The sequence below is a fragment of the Euprymna scolopes genome, chromosome 27 (genome assembly GCF_053919585.1).
Source record: "Euprymna scolopes isolate OS-2025 chromosome 27, ASM5391958v1, whole genome shotgun sequence".
Taxonomy (NCBI): domain Eukaryota; kingdom Metazoa; phylum Mollusca; class Cephalopoda; order Sepiida; family Sepiolidae; genus Euprymna; species Euprymna scolopes.
Window position 1 is genome coordinate 68623987 of NC_136508.1, and position 24088 is coordinate 68648074.

General features: G+C 31.4%; 1 protein-coding gene across 5 annotated transcripts in view; it reads right to left on the bottom strand.

Moving 5' to 3' along the window:
• The window catches only part of LOC145248896 (protein Aster-B-like), a 465755-nt gene that overhangs the window by 82245 nt on the left and 359422 nt on the right, over positions 1-24088 (bottom strand). For 3 of the 5 annotated variants that reach the window (XM_080110668.1, XM_080110667.1, XM_080110671.1), the window contains 2 exons: positions 8949-9123; positions 8702-8758 (listed from right to left, as the gene is read on the bottom strand). In XM_080110668.1, the coding sequence (XP_079966794.1) occupies positions 8702-8758; positions 8949-9123 (232 nt within the window). The remainder of the gene's footprint in view (positions 1-8701; positions 8759-8948; positions 9124-24088) is intronic. The other 2 variants (XM_080110669.1, XM_080110670.1) reach the window with 1 other exon arrangement.

Genomic DNA, 24088 nt, shown 5'->3' on the forward strand with positions numbered 1-24088 from the left:
GAAAATGTAAAAAAAAAAACGCTTTCAATAATTTCCCTCTTTATCTGTGCCTAAACCTAAACTTAGATTCCATGAACAAAGTTTTTTTCTTAGAACTGCACATCTGTGGAATTATCTCCCATTTCCTTGCTTTCCAGCTGACTACAATATGGTCGTCTTCAAGTTCAATGCAAACAAGTTCTTGATGAACTGTCCCCTTAAATAATCCAATTTACCAAATTTCCACTACTAATGATTACTACGATATTGTCCCATTGACTACCGTACACTCATTAACCCTTATCCTTGAGTCGCCCCCAGGTCTTTTTAAGTGGTGACTCCTTTGAAAAAAAAAGAGAGTAAAAAATTAGATAATTTGGTATTTATGCATTTTTTTTTTTTTTTTTTTTTTTTTTACAAAGGCATCACCACATTATCAAGGCCCAGAGGCCACTCAAGGATAAGGGTTAAAGAGTGTACAGTAGAAGTTGGTCAATATAGTAATCATTAGTAATGAAAATTTGGTAAATTTAATAACTTATATGGAACGGCTCATCAAGAACTTATTTACTTTAGACTTGAACAAAACCATATTGTAGTCAGCCGGAAAGCAGGAAAACGGAAGACAATTCCACAGGCGTGCAGTTCTAAGAAAGAAGCTTTGTTCATGGAATCTACGTTTAGGTTTAGGCACAGATAAAGAGTGGGGGAAATTATTGATAGTGTTTACAGCTAGACGAGTGTTTCTTGTGAAAGTTTGGCGAGGGGGGACCATAGATTGAAGCTCAGTTGAACACTTTCCATGAAAATAACGATACATCAGAGACAAACTCGCAACATCTCTTCTGTGAGATAGAGGTTGCAAGGAGGAGAAAAGGACATCTCCTACGAGGCTACGAAGTCTATTTTGAACTCTATCAAGGCAGGACAAGTTCTTTCTAGCAGCTCCTGCCCAGATGTGGCAACAGTATTCCATCCTTGGACGTACCTGGCTCTTATATAGATAGAGAATAGCATCAGCAGTGAGATATCTACTCGATCGATCATTGTACGATCTGCGATTTCCACTCGGGTTCACCCATCAGCTGACAGAAAGGACGAGTGTTGTTCTTCAATTTTTAAAACACTATGAAAATGAATCTCTAACCCTAACCTGCGCTTTTAAAATTAAATTTTTATTTCTTCCAATTTATGAAAATGTCGCCTGCTTGGATTCGTATTAGCTATAAACCAACAGCGCATTCGTTTCTAACATTGCAATCAGCCATTTCTAGTTATTGACCTCAAATGCTGGACGAACTTGAGTAACTTGTGGGTCGTACAATGCATAAATACCAATAATTAAGTTGGCCTGTCATGGTCAATTAAAAATAATTTTAGATATTAAACAAATAGATCCACTAGTATATAATTCAGTCAGTTGAGAATAACCGGAAATAGAAACCGTTGAGAAATTAGCAATAAAACAAAGACTGTTGGATGTTCACTATTAAAGACATTTATTTGTACCAAATTGGTTTCAATTGCAGATAGGACCATGAATTTTCTTAGGATAGCATATATATATATATATATATATATATATATATATATATGTATATATATATATATGTATATATATATATATATATATGTATATATATATATATATATATGTATATATATATATATATATATGTATATATATATATATATATATGTATATATATATATATATATATATGTATATATATATATATATATATGTATATATATATATATATATATGTATATATATATATATATGTATATATATATATATATATATATATATATATATATATATATATATATATATATATATGTATATATATATATATATATGTATATATATATATATATATATATGTATATATATATATATATATGTATATATATATATATATATGTATATATATATATATATATATATGTATATATATATATATATATGTATATATATATATATATATATATGTATATATATATATATATATATGTATATATATATATATATATATATATATGTATATATATATATATATATATGTATATATATATATGTATATATATATATATATATATATATATATATATGTATATATATATATATATATATATGTATATATATATATATATATATGTATATATATATATATATATATATATATATATATATATATAATATATATATATGTATATATATATATATATATGTATATATATATATATATATATATATATATATATATATATATATGTATATATATATATATGTATATATATATATATATATATATATATATATATATATGTATATATATATATATATATGTATATATATATATATATATGTATATATATATATATATATATATATATATATATATATGTATATATATATATATATATGTATATATATATATATATATGTATATATATATATATATATATATATATATATATATATATATATATATATATATATATATATATATATATAGAGAGAGAGAGAGAGTAAAATAATATACTTGGATTAATCACGAATCTGCATTGGCTTACGTTTGTCTGGTGTCATTCAAATGAAATATATAATAGCTAGTGAAAACCAAAACAAAATCACACAATCATTTATAATATTGGCTTGTACATCAAGTTAAAGATCAAAGGAAATGGCAATCATTAACTCAACAGTCACTGCAAAAATATATATCTACTTCTTTCCCATTGCAGGAAGAGATGACACAAGGTTGGGAGAGTCAAGCAAGTGCCTCTAAAGAAGGAGCATTCTGATATAGCAAAAAATTGCCTGAGCAGCCCCATCAGCATTTCCCAGTCAGGGCGCTCTAGGCAGTAAGCAATAAACTTACTCTACCCGAAATCCAGACAGCATGGCTTATAAGGGTGGACCTCCTAAGTACTACCCTGGACAAATATCTTTCCGACAGGTAGTACTTAGGAGGTACAGGTACAATCAGTCCAACAGATTCTGGACCAATTCACTGGTCCAGAACCTGTTGGGTTGATTGTCATAATTTTCTAATTCAAGCAATACAAAATTTGCATGATTAAAAAGGTGCTTTTTATTAAGAAAATCGCTCCAGACAAGGTATGAAGATACTTGATGTAAGGAGCTAAGAAGAATGAAAGATGATTATTGCAAAAATAGGAGACGCCTATTAACCTTACACTTGAAAAGACCAAGAAGTAGGAGGAAAAGAATCAGCAGGAAAAGAGTTCCACAAACTTGCAGTTCTGGGAAAGAAGCTACAGGAACAGGAAGCTGTATTAAAATGAAGTATGAAAATAGAAAATTGATAGAGACGAGAATAACGAGTCAAACGAGCTGGAACAAAGGAAACAGGTACTGAATGAGACAATTCTAAAGAACACGTCATAATATTATTTATAAAAATGGCTGGGATTAGCAACATCACATCTGTGAGAGAAAGGGTGCAAAGAAGAAGAAAAGGTGGAGTCAATCAAGTTACAGACCTTTCTGCACTTTATCAAAAACCTTCAAATGGGACACAGATTCATCAGCCCAAATATGACAACAGCACTCCATACATGGTCTGATAGTAAATTCGTAGAGATAGTGTTTAGAGTGACAGAGAGAACTGATTTTATATTTGGTTGTTTTTAATGGCATATCAATTCTGTTAAGCCATTTAATTCATTGAAAGTTTATTTATCATAGATTCTCATGTACACATTACTTGCAGTAGTATTGGGTTGCATGGGTTTCTTTTTTATTTCATTTTTTCAATTGTAGGAATTGTTGGTAGGTGGTTAAAGGAATTTTTTGTGTTTTTCCAATTTTCTTGTAAAGTCTTGAAACTTTCAGAAAAATTGAATATGTCATCTACATTGTTAAACAGATACTTTGTATTGTCTATTTGATAGTATTTTTGTTTGGTTTATCGGATATTTCTACAGGCAATCATTGTGTTTAATGGTGAAGGGTGGCTGGTATGGTATGAATGTTGAAAGTTCTTCTTCCTTTAGGAAATATGGATGAGTTAAGTCAGTATGACCGATTAGTATTCTTGCTAATATCACCTCCTTCCTACTCTGTCTTCCATATCCTGGTTTCCATTATTTGATGATAGTCATTATGGAATGTATTTTATTTCTTGGAAAAGATTCCACATGTTTCGTCGTTTGGTTGATGTATAGTTTCTAGTTTTTGTTTAGTAGTCTTGGTATGATTTTTGTTTTGTAGGAAACTATTTCTAATATTTTCCTTGCTGCAATATCGGCCTTTTCATTTTCTTTGATACCAACAAGGCCTGGTACCTAGCAGAAAATTATTGGTTTTGAGGTTTTCCCATTAATTTAGTATTAATTCTAAGGAAATAATTGTCCAGGATAACAAGGCATCTTCTCATGAGTCACAATGAAATGAGAATAAATACCAACTGAAAGATGAGGGTCATTATGGGAGTACTAACACTGATTAATGGTACAAAGTATGTGTAATTGCTTATGAAATGGTCCATGACAAAAATTTGATATTTGATTTAAAGATGACCAAGTTGTAATCAGAAGTAAAGCAGTCCTGTAGTAATGCATTCCACATGTGGAAAACCCTTAAATGAGATTATAATCTAATTGAAAACTCATAGTGAAAGTATTTTAAAATGATCCATGGCAACGCTCCGTACTGCACAGTAGAATTAAGCAAAGTGAATCTCATCAAGGCCATGTTAGAATGCACGGCACATGTCACCAGTCATGACTAGGGCTGTGACAACAGCATATTCTTTTTATTCTTTTGACTCAAGCATATATCCGGCACAGTAAGACAGAGTTAATCAACCAAGAACCACATCAGTTTATATAAAAACATATATGATATTAACGGATATATACTCAAGAGTCAAAACAATGAAAAGAATATGCTGTTGTCACTGCCCTGGTCATGACGAATCTAATGTTTGTCTCACATGACTTTAAGTCTAAAGAACAAGTATAAAAAAACTCGGTGAAAACATTTAAAAATGATCCATGGCAACGCTCCATACTGTAAGTTGAATTTCTCAAGTATTATTGAGCAAAGCTGAAAACAACCTTATGAAAAATTGTTTTTTTATTAATTAAATTTGTGCCTTGAAGAATTCAGGCAGTTATAAAAGTCAGACAAAAAGACTTATCAACAGAAAAAAAAATGCCTTCCTCTTTTTATAGATCTTGTTTCAGATATATGTTTAACTATTTTTATTTCTTTTCAATAACAGTGCGTCTCAAGTCAACCGTTAAACCATATGGAAAAAGCCGTTAAATGACACGGGAAATACTAAATCATTAAATTTCCAATTTTGATTGTATTAAACAGTTCATTTTAATGAAATTCAGATAATGCGGCCTCACATCAGTAAGAAGGCTGGGAGATATGTGGAAAAGCTGTTAAGAAGAAAACCTTGAAACGGTTCATATTTTATCTTGATAACCTGACATTACCTGTAGGTCAAACTGATATATCCCACAAGTGAAAACAGCCGATAAACACAATTATATACAAGTCTAAGAGTGAAATAACTAAGAGTAGGAAGGCTCTGAAATGGTGCATATTCTCTCCTGATAATCCAAGAATATCTGGAAACCGAAATGAAATACTTCACAAGTGAAAACAGTTGATAAACATGATTATATATAAGCATACAAAGTAAGCTGTTTCTTTCAAAACACAATATCTACTGTTGCCCGGTCATAGCGAGTTTCTGATTATTCTTGATTCATTTTTTATATCTTTTTTGTCATCATCAGATAAATTATTTCCCTTTATGGTATAACTCTTTGGTGGCATGACACAAAATATAAGACAGACTTTTTATCTTATTAATTTTAGTCTCAAATTTTTTCACTGATTAAAAATGAAAGAAGAAATGTGTTTTAAGAATTGTGTGTTCATGTTTTTTTTTGTTTTTTTTGTAAAGGCTTGTAGATTGTAGTATATAAAATTATAATATAGCATCCAGAGAATTATGGGGCTTAGACCATTCGTGGATGAGCAAGATAGAAACAGCTCCCAACTAAAGGAAAATGCACATCATATGGTTAAGAGAAATATTTTAGATAAATATCGGGTCTCTATTCAAGAATACTGTGAAATGATTTAAGAAAAGACTCAACTATATTGACAGCTCTTGGCCTATAGGAAATAGAAACTGTAATATTATAAGTAGTCTTCCTTGAATTATTAAGTCATAAGTTATCTTCCTTATAGTCAGATAATTTATCTCCCTTTATTATATAACTCTTTAGTGATGTCACATGGAATTTAAAAAAGACTAATCCCTTATTTTAACCATGGCAGCCACAATGTTCAGATGTGTAAATATCAGTTCGACATAAAGCTAATAAAAGCATTAAGTGAACACTACATGTGTTCCCTTAATTCTTGACTTATGAATTTTGTAATTATCTTCCTTTATTAGAACTCTTCACTGACGTCAAGCCAGAAATAAAAATGAGGCTTTATTCTCTTTCTTATCGTAGAGAGTGGTCAGTTTGGAGGATTTAACATACAGTTAATAAAAGGATGAAGTGAACACTGTGTGCGTTTTCTTATATCTCCACTTCAGCCTTTGTTTCAATACATTATAAAAACGAACAATATAGACAGCCCCCCCCCCATCAGGGTAGACAACAACCATGCATGGATGATATATAAACTGAAACAACACATTTTTATAAAATAATTCTTTTGAGAAATTTAAAACATTTGCAAAATTGTTTTATTTCGAATCCCCAATCTATAAAAGAAATAATAATAATAATAATAATAATAATAATAATAATAATAATAATAATAATAATAATAATAATAAAAAAAAAAAAACCCAAATGGTAAATATAAAGATTAGAGACAGGGACAGATGGTTTGAAAATCTGATTAAAAATTGCATATAGGTGATAATTTTTTTTTTTTTTTTTTTTTTTTTTTTTTTTTAAGATTATGACATGCTGAACATTTCGGAGTTAAAATAAATCTTTTTCGTAAGACATTTGAAGAAAAACACTTTCTAAATGAGTAAATATGCTAGCACTATTAAAGTACTTCCAAAATGACGGCATGATGGATCAGAATAAGGTTATTAACTAAAAATATACAGCACAATCATGCTGGCACACCAATTCCTGTTAGATCACCAAGTTTAAGAAACGTTGAGCCCAATAAATACTAGATAGGTGACCATTTGTGAATACCAGATGCTGTATGTAGAAGGATGTTGATACCCCCCTGCAAGAACTGCAAAAACTTAACGTCGTCATCTTCCCTATCTGGAATATACAAGTGACTGGGGACTGCTTGTGAATTTCATATTCCCTTGACACTTCCTCCTTTGGAGGGAGCCAGTTACAACCCTCCTAGGGTAAGTGCCGTTGCATTCTATTAACTAAAAAGCAGAATAAGATATTTTTTTTTTCTCTATTAATATGTGGTACTAAATTGATTTTAACTTGAAAACATTTAGTATATCAGAATCTTAAAAGGAAAAAGAAAATTTTTTTTTAATCCCATGAAATTAATGAAAAGTTTTTTTTATTTATTAAAAAAAAAAAAAAAAAAAAAAGTTAATCAACATTTGATAAGGTAAAAAAAAGAATTTCTATTTAGGTTTTATAAATTGAAAGAATTAAAAAATCCACGGTTTAATTAAATAACTACCAAGTATTAATAATGAAAATCTGTGATGGAGATTTATGTTGGTGAGATTAAGTTTACTTGTTTGTGTTGCTATGTACAGCAGAATTAAGCAAAGTGAACCTCATCAAGGCCATGTTAGAGTGGACGACACACGTCATCAGTAGGCCTTTGACAACAGAATATTCTTTTCATTGTTTTGACTCTTGAGTGTGTATCCGGTATCAGTTAATCAGCCGAGAATCACATAACTCTATATAAAAGCATATAAGATATCAACGGATACGCACTCGATAGTCAAAACAATGAAAACATGGCTTGGTACCTAGCAGAAAATTATTGGTTTTGATGTCTTTCCATTAATTTAGTATTAATTCTAAGGAAAAAATTGTCTCGAATAACAAGGCATCTTCTCATGAGTCACAATGAAATGAGAATAAATACCAGCTGAAAGATGAGGATCATTATGGGAGTACTAACATTGATCAATGGTATAAACTATGTTTGATTGCTTATGGAGTAATCCATGACAAAAATTTGATGACATTTGATTTTAAGTAGTAATTAGGAGAAAATTAGTAATGTGATAATGTATATTCCACAGACGGAAAACCCTTGCTAATTAAATGAGATGATAAGCCAATCAAAAACTCAGTGAAAACATTTTAAAATGATTCATGGCAACACTTTATACTGTGCAGCAGAATTGAGCAGATAAAAGTTACTTGTTGAATGCTTTTGCTGCATTTGTTTATTAGTGGTAAAAAAAAAAAAAATTAAAAAAAAAATTAAAAAAAAAAAAAAATAAAATAAAAAAAAATAATCCCTCCAGACGTATATTTAGTCAAGTCCGACGTGAAGCATTGTTGAAACATTTGTTGGGAAAGGCTGCTTATTTATTTATTTTTTTTATATATCTTTCATTTTGTCCTTCTCTCTAATACTTACGTCTACCAAACAAAACCAATAAATCTAATAAACATGCAAGACTTAACCAACATCTACGCTTCTTTTTTAGTGGAAAACAAAGAAGTAGGGAGATAATGTGCATACCTGTTTCCTCGGCTGAGCACTTAACTGGATTACGACAAGATAGCACACCATCGCCGCCTTCAAAATGCAGGACGATAATTAAATGAAAAATAAGAAAAGATAGAAACGAAAAATAAACAATTCATGAAATATGAGCACTCAGCTACTACGATTGCAGTCTCTCTTTTTTTTTTTTTTCCTCTTTTGTTTTCTTTCACCTTGGAAATGAGAAATATGATGAAAAATGTGTGAGCAAAGAAAAACTAACCATCGCTTTCTTCAGTGGTATCGCCAAAATCAGTTAGTGGTTCATCCTCGTTCACAACCATAGAGTCCTGTGTCGGCCCAAAGGCATCATCTGTAGCTACAAGATCAGTATCATCAGCATTCGTAATTGACTCAGTAGGAAGCACATGCTGGTCAGATGAATCAGTTGGACAGTCCTAGGCAAAAAGAAAAAAAAAAAAATAAAGCCATATAATATTAAACGTGGATTCCATCAACAAAGTTTCTTTCCTAGTACTTCCCACCAGTGGAACTCTGTTCCTCTGGTCTGCTTTTCAGTTAACTTCAATATGCTTGCCTTGTCCAATGTAAACCACTTTTTGCTGAGTCGTCCCCTTAAATAATCAAATTATACCAAATTCCCACTACTAACGATTACCACACTGTTGTCCCAATGACTACTGTACACCTTATCCTCCAGTGGCTTTTGGGCCTTGATACTTGGAGACATTTTCATAAATTTTTTTTATCTAATTGAATAAATTCAAAAGGTTTTTTTTTTTACTTTAGCAGTTCGATGGGTTATTGTTCTTTAAATCAAGAAGGCAACGTAATTGTTTAAAAATTCGATATATAGTACCCACGAATGATTCAAAGCCGTTCATTAGAAAGTCTAATTAGTATAACTATTTTTGAAACAGTTAATAATAAATTAATGTTTGGCGTTATACATTTGTAATTTTATTGTGCCATTTTGTCTCTATAGATGCAATAGGTTGGTCTGCATTAAGAGTAATGATGAAAACAAAAATTAATAACACATTGAAATTGATTACTCCTTAGAATTCTTGCTGACAGGCAACAGCAAGAAAAAAAAAAGAAAAAAAAAGAAAAAAAAAAAGGGGGAAGTAGGCAGATTTATTTTTTCTTTTGATCTGATTAAGGACATTTTAATTTTAACATAGGAGTCACCACTTATCAAGGGCCGGAGGCCACTCGAGGATAAGGGTTAATGGGTATACATTAGTCATTGTGATTATAGCGTAATAAACATGAGTAGAGGGAATTTTGTAAATTGGATTACTTGGGGGGGGCGGTTCATCAAGAACTTGTTTACGTTGGACTTGAAGACAGTCAGATCGTAGTCAGCTGGAAAGCAGCAAACAGAAGAGTTGCATCAACATTACCAAGACGTTAACCCATTAAGTACAACTATCCTATGTGACATCTTGCTACCCAACTCCCCACATAGTATTCCTGTAGCTTATGTCCCTGACAGTAGCTCCTTACATTAAAGTGGCAATGTGCCTTGTTTGGAGTGAAAATGTAAAAAAAATTTTTTTTTTTTTTAACTAGGACACCAAATAGTTCATTTTTAAAATCTATAAGAAAAATGATAATATAACTGCTTCTTGCATAATTAAGTCGGGGGGGGGGGAACAAAAAAAAAAAAAAACTTATTGCCAAAAGTGCAATGTAACTCTTTGTGTAAATTGCTTTGCTCCTCACCATGTGTAAATTTTATTTTGAATGTATAGCCTTATGATTTTTAAAATATACTAGCATGGGCGCCCGGCATTGCCCGGTCATAAAATATGCTAAAATATAATATTTTAATTTACACAGATTTCATATTTATTATTATAGAGTCAATTATTTCATATTAGATTGAACCCAATATATAGTTATGATTTTAAAAGTAAAAAAAAAAAAAAAAAAAAAATGATTTGAATGCCATCAGCTAGAATCGAAACCGAGACCAAAACATAATTTCAATCATGAGCTTATGCCTACAAGTTAAGCAAAGACTGGAGTTTATTTGTACTCAATATAGTTGGACTGTGGAAAGGAGTGCGAATTTTATTAAATATAAGCTGGTTTCCACAACAACGTTTTTGATAGACAAGATGCAAGCAAGGGTGGTTGGACAGTCCAGAGTTTTACAGTTATATAGATTACATGTACCCAGTATCCTATTTATAGAAGAATCAATATTTTGCTTTCTAAATAAAATAATGTTTTTTTTTCTTTCGATTTATGTATTCTCATCCATTTTTAGTCATTACACAAAGTTACAACTCAATAGTAAAAAACTTAGATGCTCTGGAACCTAATGGGTTTATTTATATAAAGAAACGCAAAATTTTTAGTTTTGCGTTTGCAAAAAATTTATAAAAATATTTAGACATTTATTTAACACTTGGATTTAAAGGATTTCAAGTAGTGATAGCGAGTTAGCAAAACCTATATCTAAATTGAATAAATGAGTTAAATCACAGATCAGAAATCAAGTGAATTGTCCTATTAAATATTACAGCGAGATAATATTTTCAGGACGATCCTAGCCAAAAAGGTAAAGCCCAACACATAAAAAATAGAGCAAAATATAAGTGTAATAATTAAAGTTGAATTCTATAGATTAAAATACATAAAAATATATTCAAGTTAAGAATTTATTATTTGAAACAAGGAATATATGGAATATTTAATTTGATCAGTTATTAAAAATTAAAAATCAATAAAACCTTAGAGAAACGAATGTTTCTATAAAGTTTTATTGATTTGTAATTTTATTGTACTAGTTTTCCTATATATATATATATATATATATATATATATATAGGAAAGTCAATGTTTCACTTTCCAAATCTAATATATAAATGGCTATCTGTCTGTCTATCTCCATATTTTCAAACTATCTCCTCCGAAACTAAAAGACGTAGAGTGGTGCTTGGGGATCTCAAATGATTGGAATTTTTTTATAGGCCGTTCTTATATGGGTCTTTAGTCGATTAAAATTGTTTTAAAGGGGTAAAAAATGGGTCAAAATTGAAAAAATCGTTAAACATTTCATACATTCACCGTAGTTTATTCTTAATCTGTTTATATGTGTTTCATGTTGGTACAGTGGTAACGTCAGCTTTGAATTCTACAGTTTCGGTTTCGATTCTAGCTGATGGCAACTAAATACGTTTTTTTTTTTTTAAATACTTTTGAAATCATGACTATAATAATATATACAAAATCTGGAGAAATTAAAATATCATATTTAAGCGTACTAATAGTTAATATTAGTGAAAAAATTTTTTTTATGAAACAGAGGATCAATACCCATGCATTTTTTTTTTTAAAACACAATACAAGGGGAGGGGGCAACTAAAAAAAAAAAAAAAAAAAAAAAAAAAGTTTTTTTTTTTTTTTTTGTGAAGTTACTGCCCTTAGGCTGGGCATATGTCATGTTTTTTTTTTTCAGTGATTTTGTGATTAGGGGCGTCTAAATGCAGTTTAGTTCTATGCTGGGATGACTAATGATGTTATTTTCTATCATATGTACTGCCTCTAAGTTTTCTGATCCGCCATCTTTCTTCTGTATCAAGTATTTGGACATCATCCCACATTGGGGAATGGTTACTCCCTTTCTTCCGCTAGGGCTGATTTTTCGATTTCTCTGTGAAAAACTGTCACACACGGAGAAATCGAAAAATCAATTAGTATAGATATCCTGAAAAATTGAGTCATATTTAAAAAATATCTTAGTGACCCCTGAAGATTGAACCTTCTATGGTCTACGATATGGTCTTATGACCTACGGACCCACCCTCAAACCCACGGTTCTAATTCTTGTAATGCAGAGTCAACCATCTTTTCCTTAGTAGAGAAAAAGAAGCATGTTTTCAACTACCGAAGAAGGTTGCAGGTTGCACCAACGAAAACGTTTCGCTTATAACACCCAAGATGAGAATATTAGTCCAATTAACATAACACGAGCATTCACATCTCATCTCAAAAATTCAGAATTGCAAAATCTTTCTCATTCATATAAATAAGCACTTGGTTGGTTGGTTGGTTGGTTGTTTTTGTTTTACGGCATATCAACCCTTTCCGGGTTATTTAATGCCGAATCCAAAGATTTTGAAAAAATTTTTTTTAATAGAATATATTTGTTGTTTTCACGTTGGTTTCTATTTAACCCATAGTTGGGACCCTAACAGGTACTACCAGTCCGGGTCAGAGTGGACCTGGGAGCAATGGTAATTAAAGGGTCACTCCACACTCCCCAAAGCTCACAAGCTGGAGCCTCACCACTGGATATAGTTTAAGGTCATATCCAGGACCCCCATTGAGGGACTTTTACCCTCTGCAGGGGGACAGTCGGCGTATTCTAATGCCCCACCGACAGGGCCAAATAAGCACTTGGTCATTTCGATACAAATGTATTTAATTTTTAAATGTGACTATAAAGCAAGGAAAAGAAAGAAATCTTTCACTTGTAATTTAGAAATAGATCACAACTTATTAAAAAGGATATCAGTTTCACAAGAAATATTTGAACACAAATCTATTATTATAAAGTCGTATTCCTGTCTGTCGGGTCACAATTTGATTAATATATACAAAATGCATTGTATCACAAATTCATTTCCGGACTGATAACGGGTTTCTATATATATACAATATATATATATAGAAATCTACATTCAAGTAGTAACCTCATTAGATAAAATCTACTTTAAAAATTACCTCTGTTATTAATTGTTTGTTGTAATAGAATTGTTATATTTAAAAATATTATTTTAAGTTGATTTATTTAATTTATATTTCATTTAGTTTCAATGATTAGTTGTCTTTAGAAACGGAAGTTAGTTTATTTAAGCTGTTAGAGTGATTTTCCCTTTAAACTATTTCCCCCATTTAATTTTTATAGAGGAGAATTGGTGTATTTTAAGTTTCCATAAATCCAATATGTGATCCACTTTCAGGAAAATCGTAAGTTAGGACATTCAAAATAGTATGTAACTAAACTTTCTGCCCGCCAATATTTTTCAACTTGCCAACACCAGGAATATGAAGCTAGTGCTAAATATTTGTTCAGGAAAAAAAAATGTTGCAGAACAGAACTATTTGTTCCATGAAAATCAAAACAATCATTCAATATAAAAAACAAAACGAAAAGAAACAAAACAAAACTAATAGTAAATTAAATGTCCTTTTCAAAACCAATATGCAAATTAATTAACCTTGAGACTAAATATATAAACATATACATAAACAGTAAATTAGTATATATATCGCACACATCCTCATGGACTGTTCCTTGAGCAAGGCGTGATTCAATGCAGACCTGAGGGAAGTCTCGGACACTGACCAATGATAGATCTTGAAATGGGACGAAACGTTATGATGATTTTTCTTATTTAAAATCAGACTTTGAAACGCAAATGTGGAAAGCGCTTAAAAAAAAAAAAAGAAAAAAAGAAAAGTTGTTCAATTACCACCAAAAAGAAAAATAGTTTTTCATTTCTTCCAACATTTTACATATCATTTTGTTAAAGTAATATGATTTTTAGCTAATATTCTTGCTTTCATTTAAAACAAGCTCTTACGGTCGGATTTTAGATTTTAAATAAACTATCCAGATTTGGTTACTACTGAACCACGACTACTAATATAGCGACAGGGAAATCACCAGAATCTTGTTTTGTGTGCAAATACAGGTTCCAAATTCAAATATTTAATGTATTTATGTCTGGATGAACAAATATTTAATGTATTTATGTCTGGATGAACCAGAAAACATGTAGGAAACGCGATTAATCAATGAAAAAAGATTTTTTAGAAACATAGTAGGAATTTTCCTGGAGCCGCTTTGTCATAAAAATAAATAGAGGCTAAAGGATCCGTGGCACAACGGATAAAGTACTAAGCCAAATTCAGTTTTAAGTAAAACTTCTCTGGAGGTTGAAGGTTCAATCCTAAGTGCAGGCTATACTAAAGAATACAATTGCGAATTATTTAAGATATTTACCTGATCATGCTACCCCCATGGATTAAATAAAGTGTTCTGTTTGAAATAGACTCCAGAGTTTGACACAATGCATTTGAAGTTGGAGGTTACATTGACAGAAACGTTGTGAGAATGACACTCAAGATGAGAACAGTAGTCGAAATAATTCAAATAATTCAAATTATCAATCCTCATCTAAAAAAAATTAAGGAACACAAATAGAAGCTAACTCAATAAGTGTGTAATAAAGTATTGGGTTGTTTCGTTTAGCAGCAATTTAATGATTACAGTCATCTGATACTGAAAATCATTTGTCCTAAACAAATGTTTTATTTTTGTAAACAAATTATAATAAAACAGCAGTTGTACCATTTATTGAACCCAGAGATTGGGCGGAATTACGGTCATTCATACTTTTCCTTTACATAAGTTTTCTTTTTTTTTTTTTTTTTTTTCTTTTTTTTTTTTTTACTTTACTTTTTTATTTTTATTTATTTATTTATTTTTTTACATGGGGGTCACCACTTATCAAGGCTCAAAGGCCACTCAGGGATAAGGGTTATTGCATGTATAGTAATCAATGAGATAATATTGTAATAATCATTAGTATTGGGGGTTTTGATAGAGTGTCTTACTTAAGGGGGCGGTTTGTCAGGAGTTTGTTTATGTTGGACTTGAAGACGTCCAAGTTGTAGTCAGGTGGGAAACAGGCAAGCGGCAGAGAGTTCCACTGGCGTGCAGTTCTAAGAAAGAAGCTTTGCTTATGGAATCTACGTTTGGATTTAGGCACAGATAGAGAGTGGGGAAAATTATTGACAGTAGTTTCAGGCAGACGGGTGTTTCTCGTGAAAGATTGGCGAGAGGGGGGGGACGAGGAATTGGGGCTCAGACGAGCATCTGCTATGGAAATAACGATAAAACATTTGCTGAGAAAGTAATTCCCACCGATTCCGGTTTTTGTTACATAATTAAGTTGATTTAAACTTAGCTGTAACCACACATGGACGTTGTTTGCACAGCTTTGCCCACTTTTGTCTACCCCGCTATCGTTCCTTCTCAGCATATCTTGGATAATCCAGTTTTCAGACTCTTTGATGTGCCCAAATTAGTTATGTACAACATATTTGATGTCCAGGCAATGCTGGTTAAGTCTGCTAGCAATTAAATTTATGCTGTAAAAGGAAAAATAAAACAAACAAACCAAAAATTCAATATTTATTTATTGCAATTATTACCATCATTAGACTTCTTAAAAACAGGCAACAATCACAGTTTATTTGTATTATTTCTTATTCTATTTCTAAAATATCTATAAGAATCAGAATGTGTGTGTGTGTGTGTGTGTGTGTATGTGAGGACACTTCTTAACCAATATACTCGACAAATTTTTGATCTACAGACTTCAAATTTGGTATATAGGGTACTCAGATATGTGGAAAACTTTTTAACCTTTTTTCATCCAGAAAAAGGGTGGTTAAGGGGTCAAAATTGCAAAATTGGTATATGTGGGTCATCGGATGTTTTTATCTGTTTGTCAACTTTTTCATGAATGCGCATGTGTGAATCGCTTACGGGACAGATTACTTTTGTTAAGAATAAGTAGGTTTGAAAACACTTTAAATTCGTGTCAAGCTGACCAAATGGTTATCGTACTTGACTCATTGCCTTGAGGTTTTGGTTTCGATCTCAGCGCGAGTATTTTTTTTTTTACTTACAAGACGTGAACTGTTTAGAAAAAACATAAGACTTGCATGCACATGTCTCAGTTTCTTTAATTTTTTTTTGTTACTTCATTTTAAAAAATTTTTTTAAGGAATTTAACACTGCATTTAATACCTACGGTATTTCTGCTTAGAATAAACAAAAAATCTGCATTAATTAAAATATAAAATTTATGCATATTTTATGACCGGGTAACACTGGGCAGCTTGCTAGTAGATATAATTTTTATTAGTTTTTACATGGAAATTTAGGTATCGCTACACAACCACGAGTATTTTTCAGTCAACTAGTTATAAATAGCTAAAGACATCAAGCGATGTTGCTTTTACAAAAGTTCAGTTCAGGAAGAACTAAACTTCCGGAAAAACAACATCGCCTGATGATATCTCTACTTATTTATAAGTAGTTGACTGAAACATATTCATGGCTGTGTAGCGATACCTAAATATTTATATAAAAACAAATAAAAAAATATATATTGCTCTGCTTTGTATTGAGCACTCTTGTATAAACCTTAAATTCATTGGATGTTTTACATCTGAGTAATAGTAACCTGGAATTTATATCTATATATCTAAATTCGTATTCCTGTCTGTTTTTTTATTTGTTTGTCCACAAGTTGATTAATATATACAAAAATCCATTACTTTATCATATTATTCATTTCTATATATACTATGATTATTGCAAAATATAAGATTAAAGAGGTGACGTCATTTGCATATTACATTAAGGAAAATCGACTTTATTAAATAGCGGTGTATTAGTTATTGTTTATAGCGAGAGAATTATTTAAGTGTTCTATTTAAGTTTGTTATTTAAATTTGATTTATATTGATAACATTTAATTTATTTTTTACCAACATCGATTTTTTTTTTTTCTCTTAGGCACGAACGTTGTTCTTTTTGTTTTTCTTTTCTTTTTCGGCGGATATTCAAACTAAAAACTTTCAAACATTATTTTTGGAATTAGTTTAAATAAAATAATTTCTGTGATTTTGCAATTAACGTTGTGGTCCAGTGAATTTTTATTTTAAAATAAACAGACAATTCAACTACGATTCTTTATTTAAAACAAAAAAAAACTTTAATTTACGTTTTTTTTACCAGTTTTTTTCATCACATTTTTTTGACATCGTAACTAATTTTTTTTCTTTTAATAACACAATAAGTTAAAATTCATCATTTTTATAACATAAAAACGTGTATTTCGGTTAACAAAAATTCTACTTTGGTATTTTTCAAACTGAATTATTTACAGTTTGTTTTCATTGCAATAGACTGTAAAAACAAATCTTTCTAGACTGAGGAAGCATAAAAGAAATTCGCTTAAACTTGAATATAGTCATAAAAAGGTGCTCAATATCCGGAGAATAGCTTCTCTTCATATCCCTTCTGCCGAAATAACTGGTGGAGAGTTTGTCACATACTTCTTTTTTCGGGAGGGGGAGGGGTTTACATTTTTTGCATTAAATACCAATTAATCCGTAACTGTGCACCAAACAGATATAATACTACTTAGTTTGATGCACGTTATCATAATAAATATCCATACAAAAGTTCAGACAGATTGGCTCAGTAGTTTCCGGGGGGTGGGGGTGGGGAAGAAGTTGAACAGCCAGTCAGACAAAGAGAAACATAATATAGATTACCTTTAGATTGCTGTTTCCCATATTGCTGTTTTTTTGTTTTTTTTGTCATCCAGAGAGTAAATATGCAAACGACATTTTTAATTTTTGAAGCAGTCTAAGATTTAACAAATTTCTAACATAGTTTATCACAATTTCCCGGAAGAGAGTATAGAAAACTCCTTTATTGGCTTCTGGTATTCATAGAGTGTATAATCCAAACGATTCAGTCGAGATGGTTAAAATAATTAATCCAATCTGACGTGCTGAACAGATGTGAAAAAAGTCCTAAAATAGGCGTTATTTAGTAGTTTTAAAATATATGCACAAAAGATTTAAAAAAAAAAAACAATATATGTCGGTTTATTTATTTATAAGTACATATACAAAATTAGGTACAAATATCCAACTAGATTAAGTTAGGTTAAGTTATTTTAAAAAACAGAAATCAATATCGAATTTGAAATCAATACTTATACACAACCAATGTTGTAAAAAATATTCATTTTATAGTGGATCTTATTATTTAACCACTAATAATTTTCAAATCTTATTATCAATGATTGCTCACAATAATAACAAGTGGGTTTCCCTGGAGTCTGAGTGACAATAAGTCTTATTTACTCACAAGGAGTTTTCGCATGAAACATTATCAATGATGACTAGGGCTATGACAAGAGAATAATCTTTTCATTGTTTTGACTCGAGTATATATCCGACACAGTTAAAAACAATTAATAAACGGAGAACCACATCACCCTATATAAAAGCATATAAGATATCAACAGTTACACACACGAGAGTCAAAACAATGAAAAGAATATGCTGTTGTCATAGCCCTAGTGATTACTCACTGGCAATAACAAGTGGTGTTCCCTGAAATCAGAGTGATAACAAATCTCAGATTTCCAGCACTCTTCACCTCTTTCGATAACAGTTGCAAATCACTTTGTGTTATTGCAACAGCCGTTTACTATTGATTTCTCACTGATAATCACCGTTGGTTTTATCTGGAATTTGAGTGGCAATAAAACTCTCCAAGATTCAAAGAAAATAGAAAGTGAATCCTGGGTTTACTTTTGGCAGCTGCATAATTATCGCTTCACTTATTTTGTCCTTTAGTCCTCACATTCTATGAGTGATGTTTCTGACAAGGGGGGAAGAATTGCTGTTTTTTGGGTCAGAATCTATGCATCTAACACTTATCGTCGACTAGTTTTTAACCTTGAAGTATTATTATTTATTTATTTTAGATCCTTACATTAAGTAGCTTCATGCCTTGTCTGAAGCCATCTCCATAACAAAAAACTGGGCCCTTCTAGTGGAAATCTGGACAGTGCTCTCTCCTTAGTCTTTCCATCCTCTTTGACCCTTCATGTCCATCCTTCTTAACCTTACGCATTTATTATTATTTATACGTTAGAAGTTATCACACGAATCTTTACCAGCAATCTCCTACTGGTAAAAATAGCTGGTGTTTCCTGGGATCTGAGTGACAGCAAGTGTCCCCAGATTTCCAGTACTCTCTGCTTATTTCCATCACTATTGCAACTCAATTGGTTTTCTTGCCCCAATTGTTTATCATTATGCTCTCATTAATAATGGTTGGTGGCTATCTCTGAAATTTGTGTGACAATAATTTCCTCCAGGATTTTAGTAGTCTCCGTGCCCTTCCAGTCGAGGGTCTGAATGTATTTATTTCTTTCTCACAATGAGAAATGTGACACAAGAGTTGGAAAGCGGGATTGAAAAGTCAGCGCCCCCAAGGAGACGAGGGCACTGATTCTGTACAAGATACTTGGGCAGCCCTGTTGGCATTCTCAGTAGAGGTGCCTCAGGCAGTTCACAATAAAAGATTTTCTTTAGTTCTATGAGATCCACCCACTCAGGATTTGTTCTCAAAGAGAACAAATCCTGAGTGGGTGGATCTCATAGAACTGCACAAGACCAGCATTATGCTGCAAAAAAAAAAAAAAAAAAAAAAACAGGGAAAGGTCTTTTCAAAAATGGTCTAGACTGATTTGGGACCTGAGAGACAAAATCCATAGATTTAAGTAGTTCTATTTTTGTATGGTCTTTCCAACTTCTTAAACCCTTAGAGACACTGGTTGATCATTGTTATCCGTTTTTTTCCTCTTAATGTTTTCTCATTTAATCATATCATTGCAGCAAGCAAAGATGCAATAAAACAAAAAAAAAAAAGCAAACATTAACATGAATAAAGATGTGTATAGTTGTTGGTCAATCATGGTTTTATTTTTTTATTTAATGTGATGTAATATATGAATATATATTAGTGTTGGGACGATTAATCAGAATCAGATTTGGGGAAAATTGGAGCTTTTTGGGGTATCGGAATCGGTATCGAAAAAATTTGAGCCTATTTTTCGATGCCAAAACAGATTCCTTAAATTATCTTTTTTTTTTTTTTTGTTTGATTTTGGTTTTAGAAACATCTTCCACTGCTTGTAGTAATAATAAAATAATAAATATTTATTGATTTAAAACTTCCAGTAAAACTAAAACCTCTAGATCACCCCCGCTACAAGTGTGTTTTTACGTTTGAGAAAATATATGCACATTTAAGACGTGTTTTTACAGTAATCGGGACAAAATAACATTTTTATAGTTAAATTTAGAGATTTATAAGGAATCAGAATCGGTAATTGTATCGGAATTGGGGATTTAGTACATAATTTGTAATTGTATCAGAATCAGAAAAAATATTGGAATCGTCCCATCACTAATATATATATAAAGTTTTTTTTCTCGCTATTATATTGATATTAAAAGCCTACTTTTTCTATTTAAAAAATATTAAAATGAACTTTTTAATATACTCAGTCATGGATATGCGAGCAACTACATACAGGTTAGAATGGCTCTAGTTTTGGGGAGGCTCCATGTTTTGACAAGCTTCTAGGTCTGACCTTTACCCCTGATCTGAGATGGAACACGTACATCAAATCCGTTGCCAAGGCTGCTGGAAAAATGGTGGGATCGTTCTACTGCTCTAGTAGATATCTCACAGCTGATGCAATTCTCGACCTGTATAAGAGCCAAGTACGTCCAGAAGCAGCTTATCCTGCCTTGACAGAGTCGAAAATAGACTTCGTAGCCTGTGGGGGGAGGGCTTTTCTCTTCCTTGCAACCTCTTTCCCACAGAAGAGACATTGCGAGCCTGTCTCTGCTTTATCACTATTTTCATGGCAAGTGCTCGTCTGAACTCCAATCTATGCCCCCCCCCCCCGGCCTGACTTTCACGAAAAGCACTAGTCTTGCTGAAACCACAATTAATAATTTTCCTCACTTTTTATCCGTGCCTATACCTAAACGTAGATTCCATGAACAAGAACTGCATGCCTCTGGAACTATTCCGTTTTCTTGCTTTCCAACTGACTACAATATGGTGTTTTCAAGTCCAATGTGAACAAGTTCTTGATGAGCAATCTCCTTAAGTAATTCAAATTTCCACTACTAGTGATTACTAGGACATTTTCCCATTGACTACTGTACACTCATTATCCCTTATTCTTGAATTGCCTTGATAAGTGGTGACTCCTTTGTAACAAAAAAAAAAAGTTAACTAATTTGCATATTTCTTTGAAAAATGAGCGTTAATTTGCTTATTTATTTTTTATGGTTTCTTATTAGATGATTCATTTCATTACGCTGAATTCTATTTATGCATAGTTTCTACATTTTGCATAATTACATAGAATTTAAGATGGAAACGTTCCAGCGCATGGAATTATATATAAGTGACCTTGTCAGTTTGTGTGAAAAGTTTCGACCAAACTCCTCTCTGAATATTTGGTCTACAGAGTTTGACATTTGCAGTTATTTGGACCTGTAGTGATTTGGTTTTTAGCCCGCAAATTTGCTTCTTAGGTGTCAAAATTGAAAACAAAATAGTTGACCTTGGCAGGAGTAGTCGACTAAGCCTGTTTACATGCATAAATTGACATTCATAGGTTAAATAGCATTATTCTTTTAACTATTTATATGCATATGAGTATGGCTCAGAGGCTAAAGAATGAGGCTGGAGATTGTATGTTTTGGTTTCAATTCTAGCCAAGTCAATTTTTTTTTTTTTTTTTTTTTTTTTTTTTAAATCGCTACTATATATTGGGCACAATATAATAATCAATAAATAATTGACTCAATAATAGAAATTTTGTATAAATTAAAATATTATATTTACTCATATTTTACGCCTGGGTAATGCTGGGCGGCATGCTAGTCTATAATATAAATCTCGCATCTGTTTAAATGTATGTACGTATATATGTCTGCCTGCCTAAAACTTTCGACAGAGGCAACGGATTTTCATGAGATCGGTATCATTTTGAAGCTCGACCATTCAGATGACAAGTGTCGAAAAATTGGCTAAAAACATGAATTCCTTCACCCTCTATTTGGCACTTTTCTACAGGAAAGGGTCGCTTTTTTGCCAATATTTTCGAAAGTCATCCCCTTTTTTCGATAAAACAGCCTTAGTTTAAACCTCCACTAGTTCCAGTTTGGCGATGGGCGTAACAGCAAAGACGTCACTTTTTTTTTTTCACATTCTTTTCCTCCTTCGCAGTACAGGTTCAAGCCTGCCTGCCTACTACCACTTTTTATTTATTTATTTTTTTCTCAACACACCTCCAAACACCTGGGCAACGCCGGGCACCCAGGCTAGTATATATATATATATATATATATATATATATATATATATATATATATATATAAAAACTTCCGTCCCTTCATCCAGCATGCTTTGAATCGACCTGTTACGCACACCATTTGAAAAGGGAAAATTTTTCCGAAATTATGGAACACGTCGCATGAAAACAAGTAAGACATTTTACTATACAACTGAATAAATACATATATTAAAAAAAAAAATAATAATAATAATAATAAAACATATATATATATGTACTTATTGATTTGTAAATCGCCACTTGTTCTCGTCTCCTCTTACCAACAGCGACTATAATTCATTCCTCGCATTGTGACAGCCTTCTAAATCTCTTTTACATACCTATCCCACACAATGCTTCAAGCAAACTACATATCAATCCTATATATATATATATATATATATATATATATATATATATATATATAAAATAAAATGAAAATTTATAGTTTTATAAATAAATGCTGAAAATTTGTAAACATATGCTCAACTACATGTTTAATGGTGCATATAAATGGTAGACATTGTAGGTGATACATGTTCGGCCAAAGAAAAAGGCCAGAATCTAAGATTTTTGGTTAGAGGAAAAAACAAAACAAAAAACATTTAAGTAGATGGACAGGGGAGGTAATGAAAGCCGACCTCTCTGGAAGGACCACAAGCAGTTGGAATTGGATGTTCGAGGAGCCAGATGGTTTTCTATGGTCTTGGGGAATACAGGGTTTGTTGTGTCAGATTGGACTTGTGTTTTCTTTTTTAAATTTGCTGGGTTTAAAAGATCTTATTTTTTAAACCTGGTATTCTGCTTGTGAAAATGAGTGTCACTTGCAATTTCAAAATAATAAAAATCTGTTAATTGTAGATGGATTCAAACAACCTTAGACCGGCACAACGGACGGTAATGGCCTATACAATGAACACACGCATTCATGTTCATAAACTTAATCAAAATCAGATGATTCTCCTATTTTTGACAATTTTTAAAAACTCAATGTGTGGAGTCCATTTTTTTTTTTTTTTTTTTTTTTTTTTTTTTTACATAAACGCTAATAGTTTTTCTTTTTCTCTCTTCCTTCTCTCCTCTAATATGTATTTATATGCTAATGTTTTCTTTTTATTGGCATAACGGCATAAATCTTGACTAGTGATCAGGTTTCAAGTCCCAGCTGGTTTGTGGAATATTTTCTGCTTTCTCAATTATGACTTAATATGGTTTTGTATTTATATATGTCAAATATAAATAGGCAAAATTTTTTAGATGCTAGAAATCATTGTAAGAGAGTAATAATCACAGCCAAAAACAAGCATGCTGAAATAACATGGGAATTCATAGAACCGCAGAAGATAGGAACTCA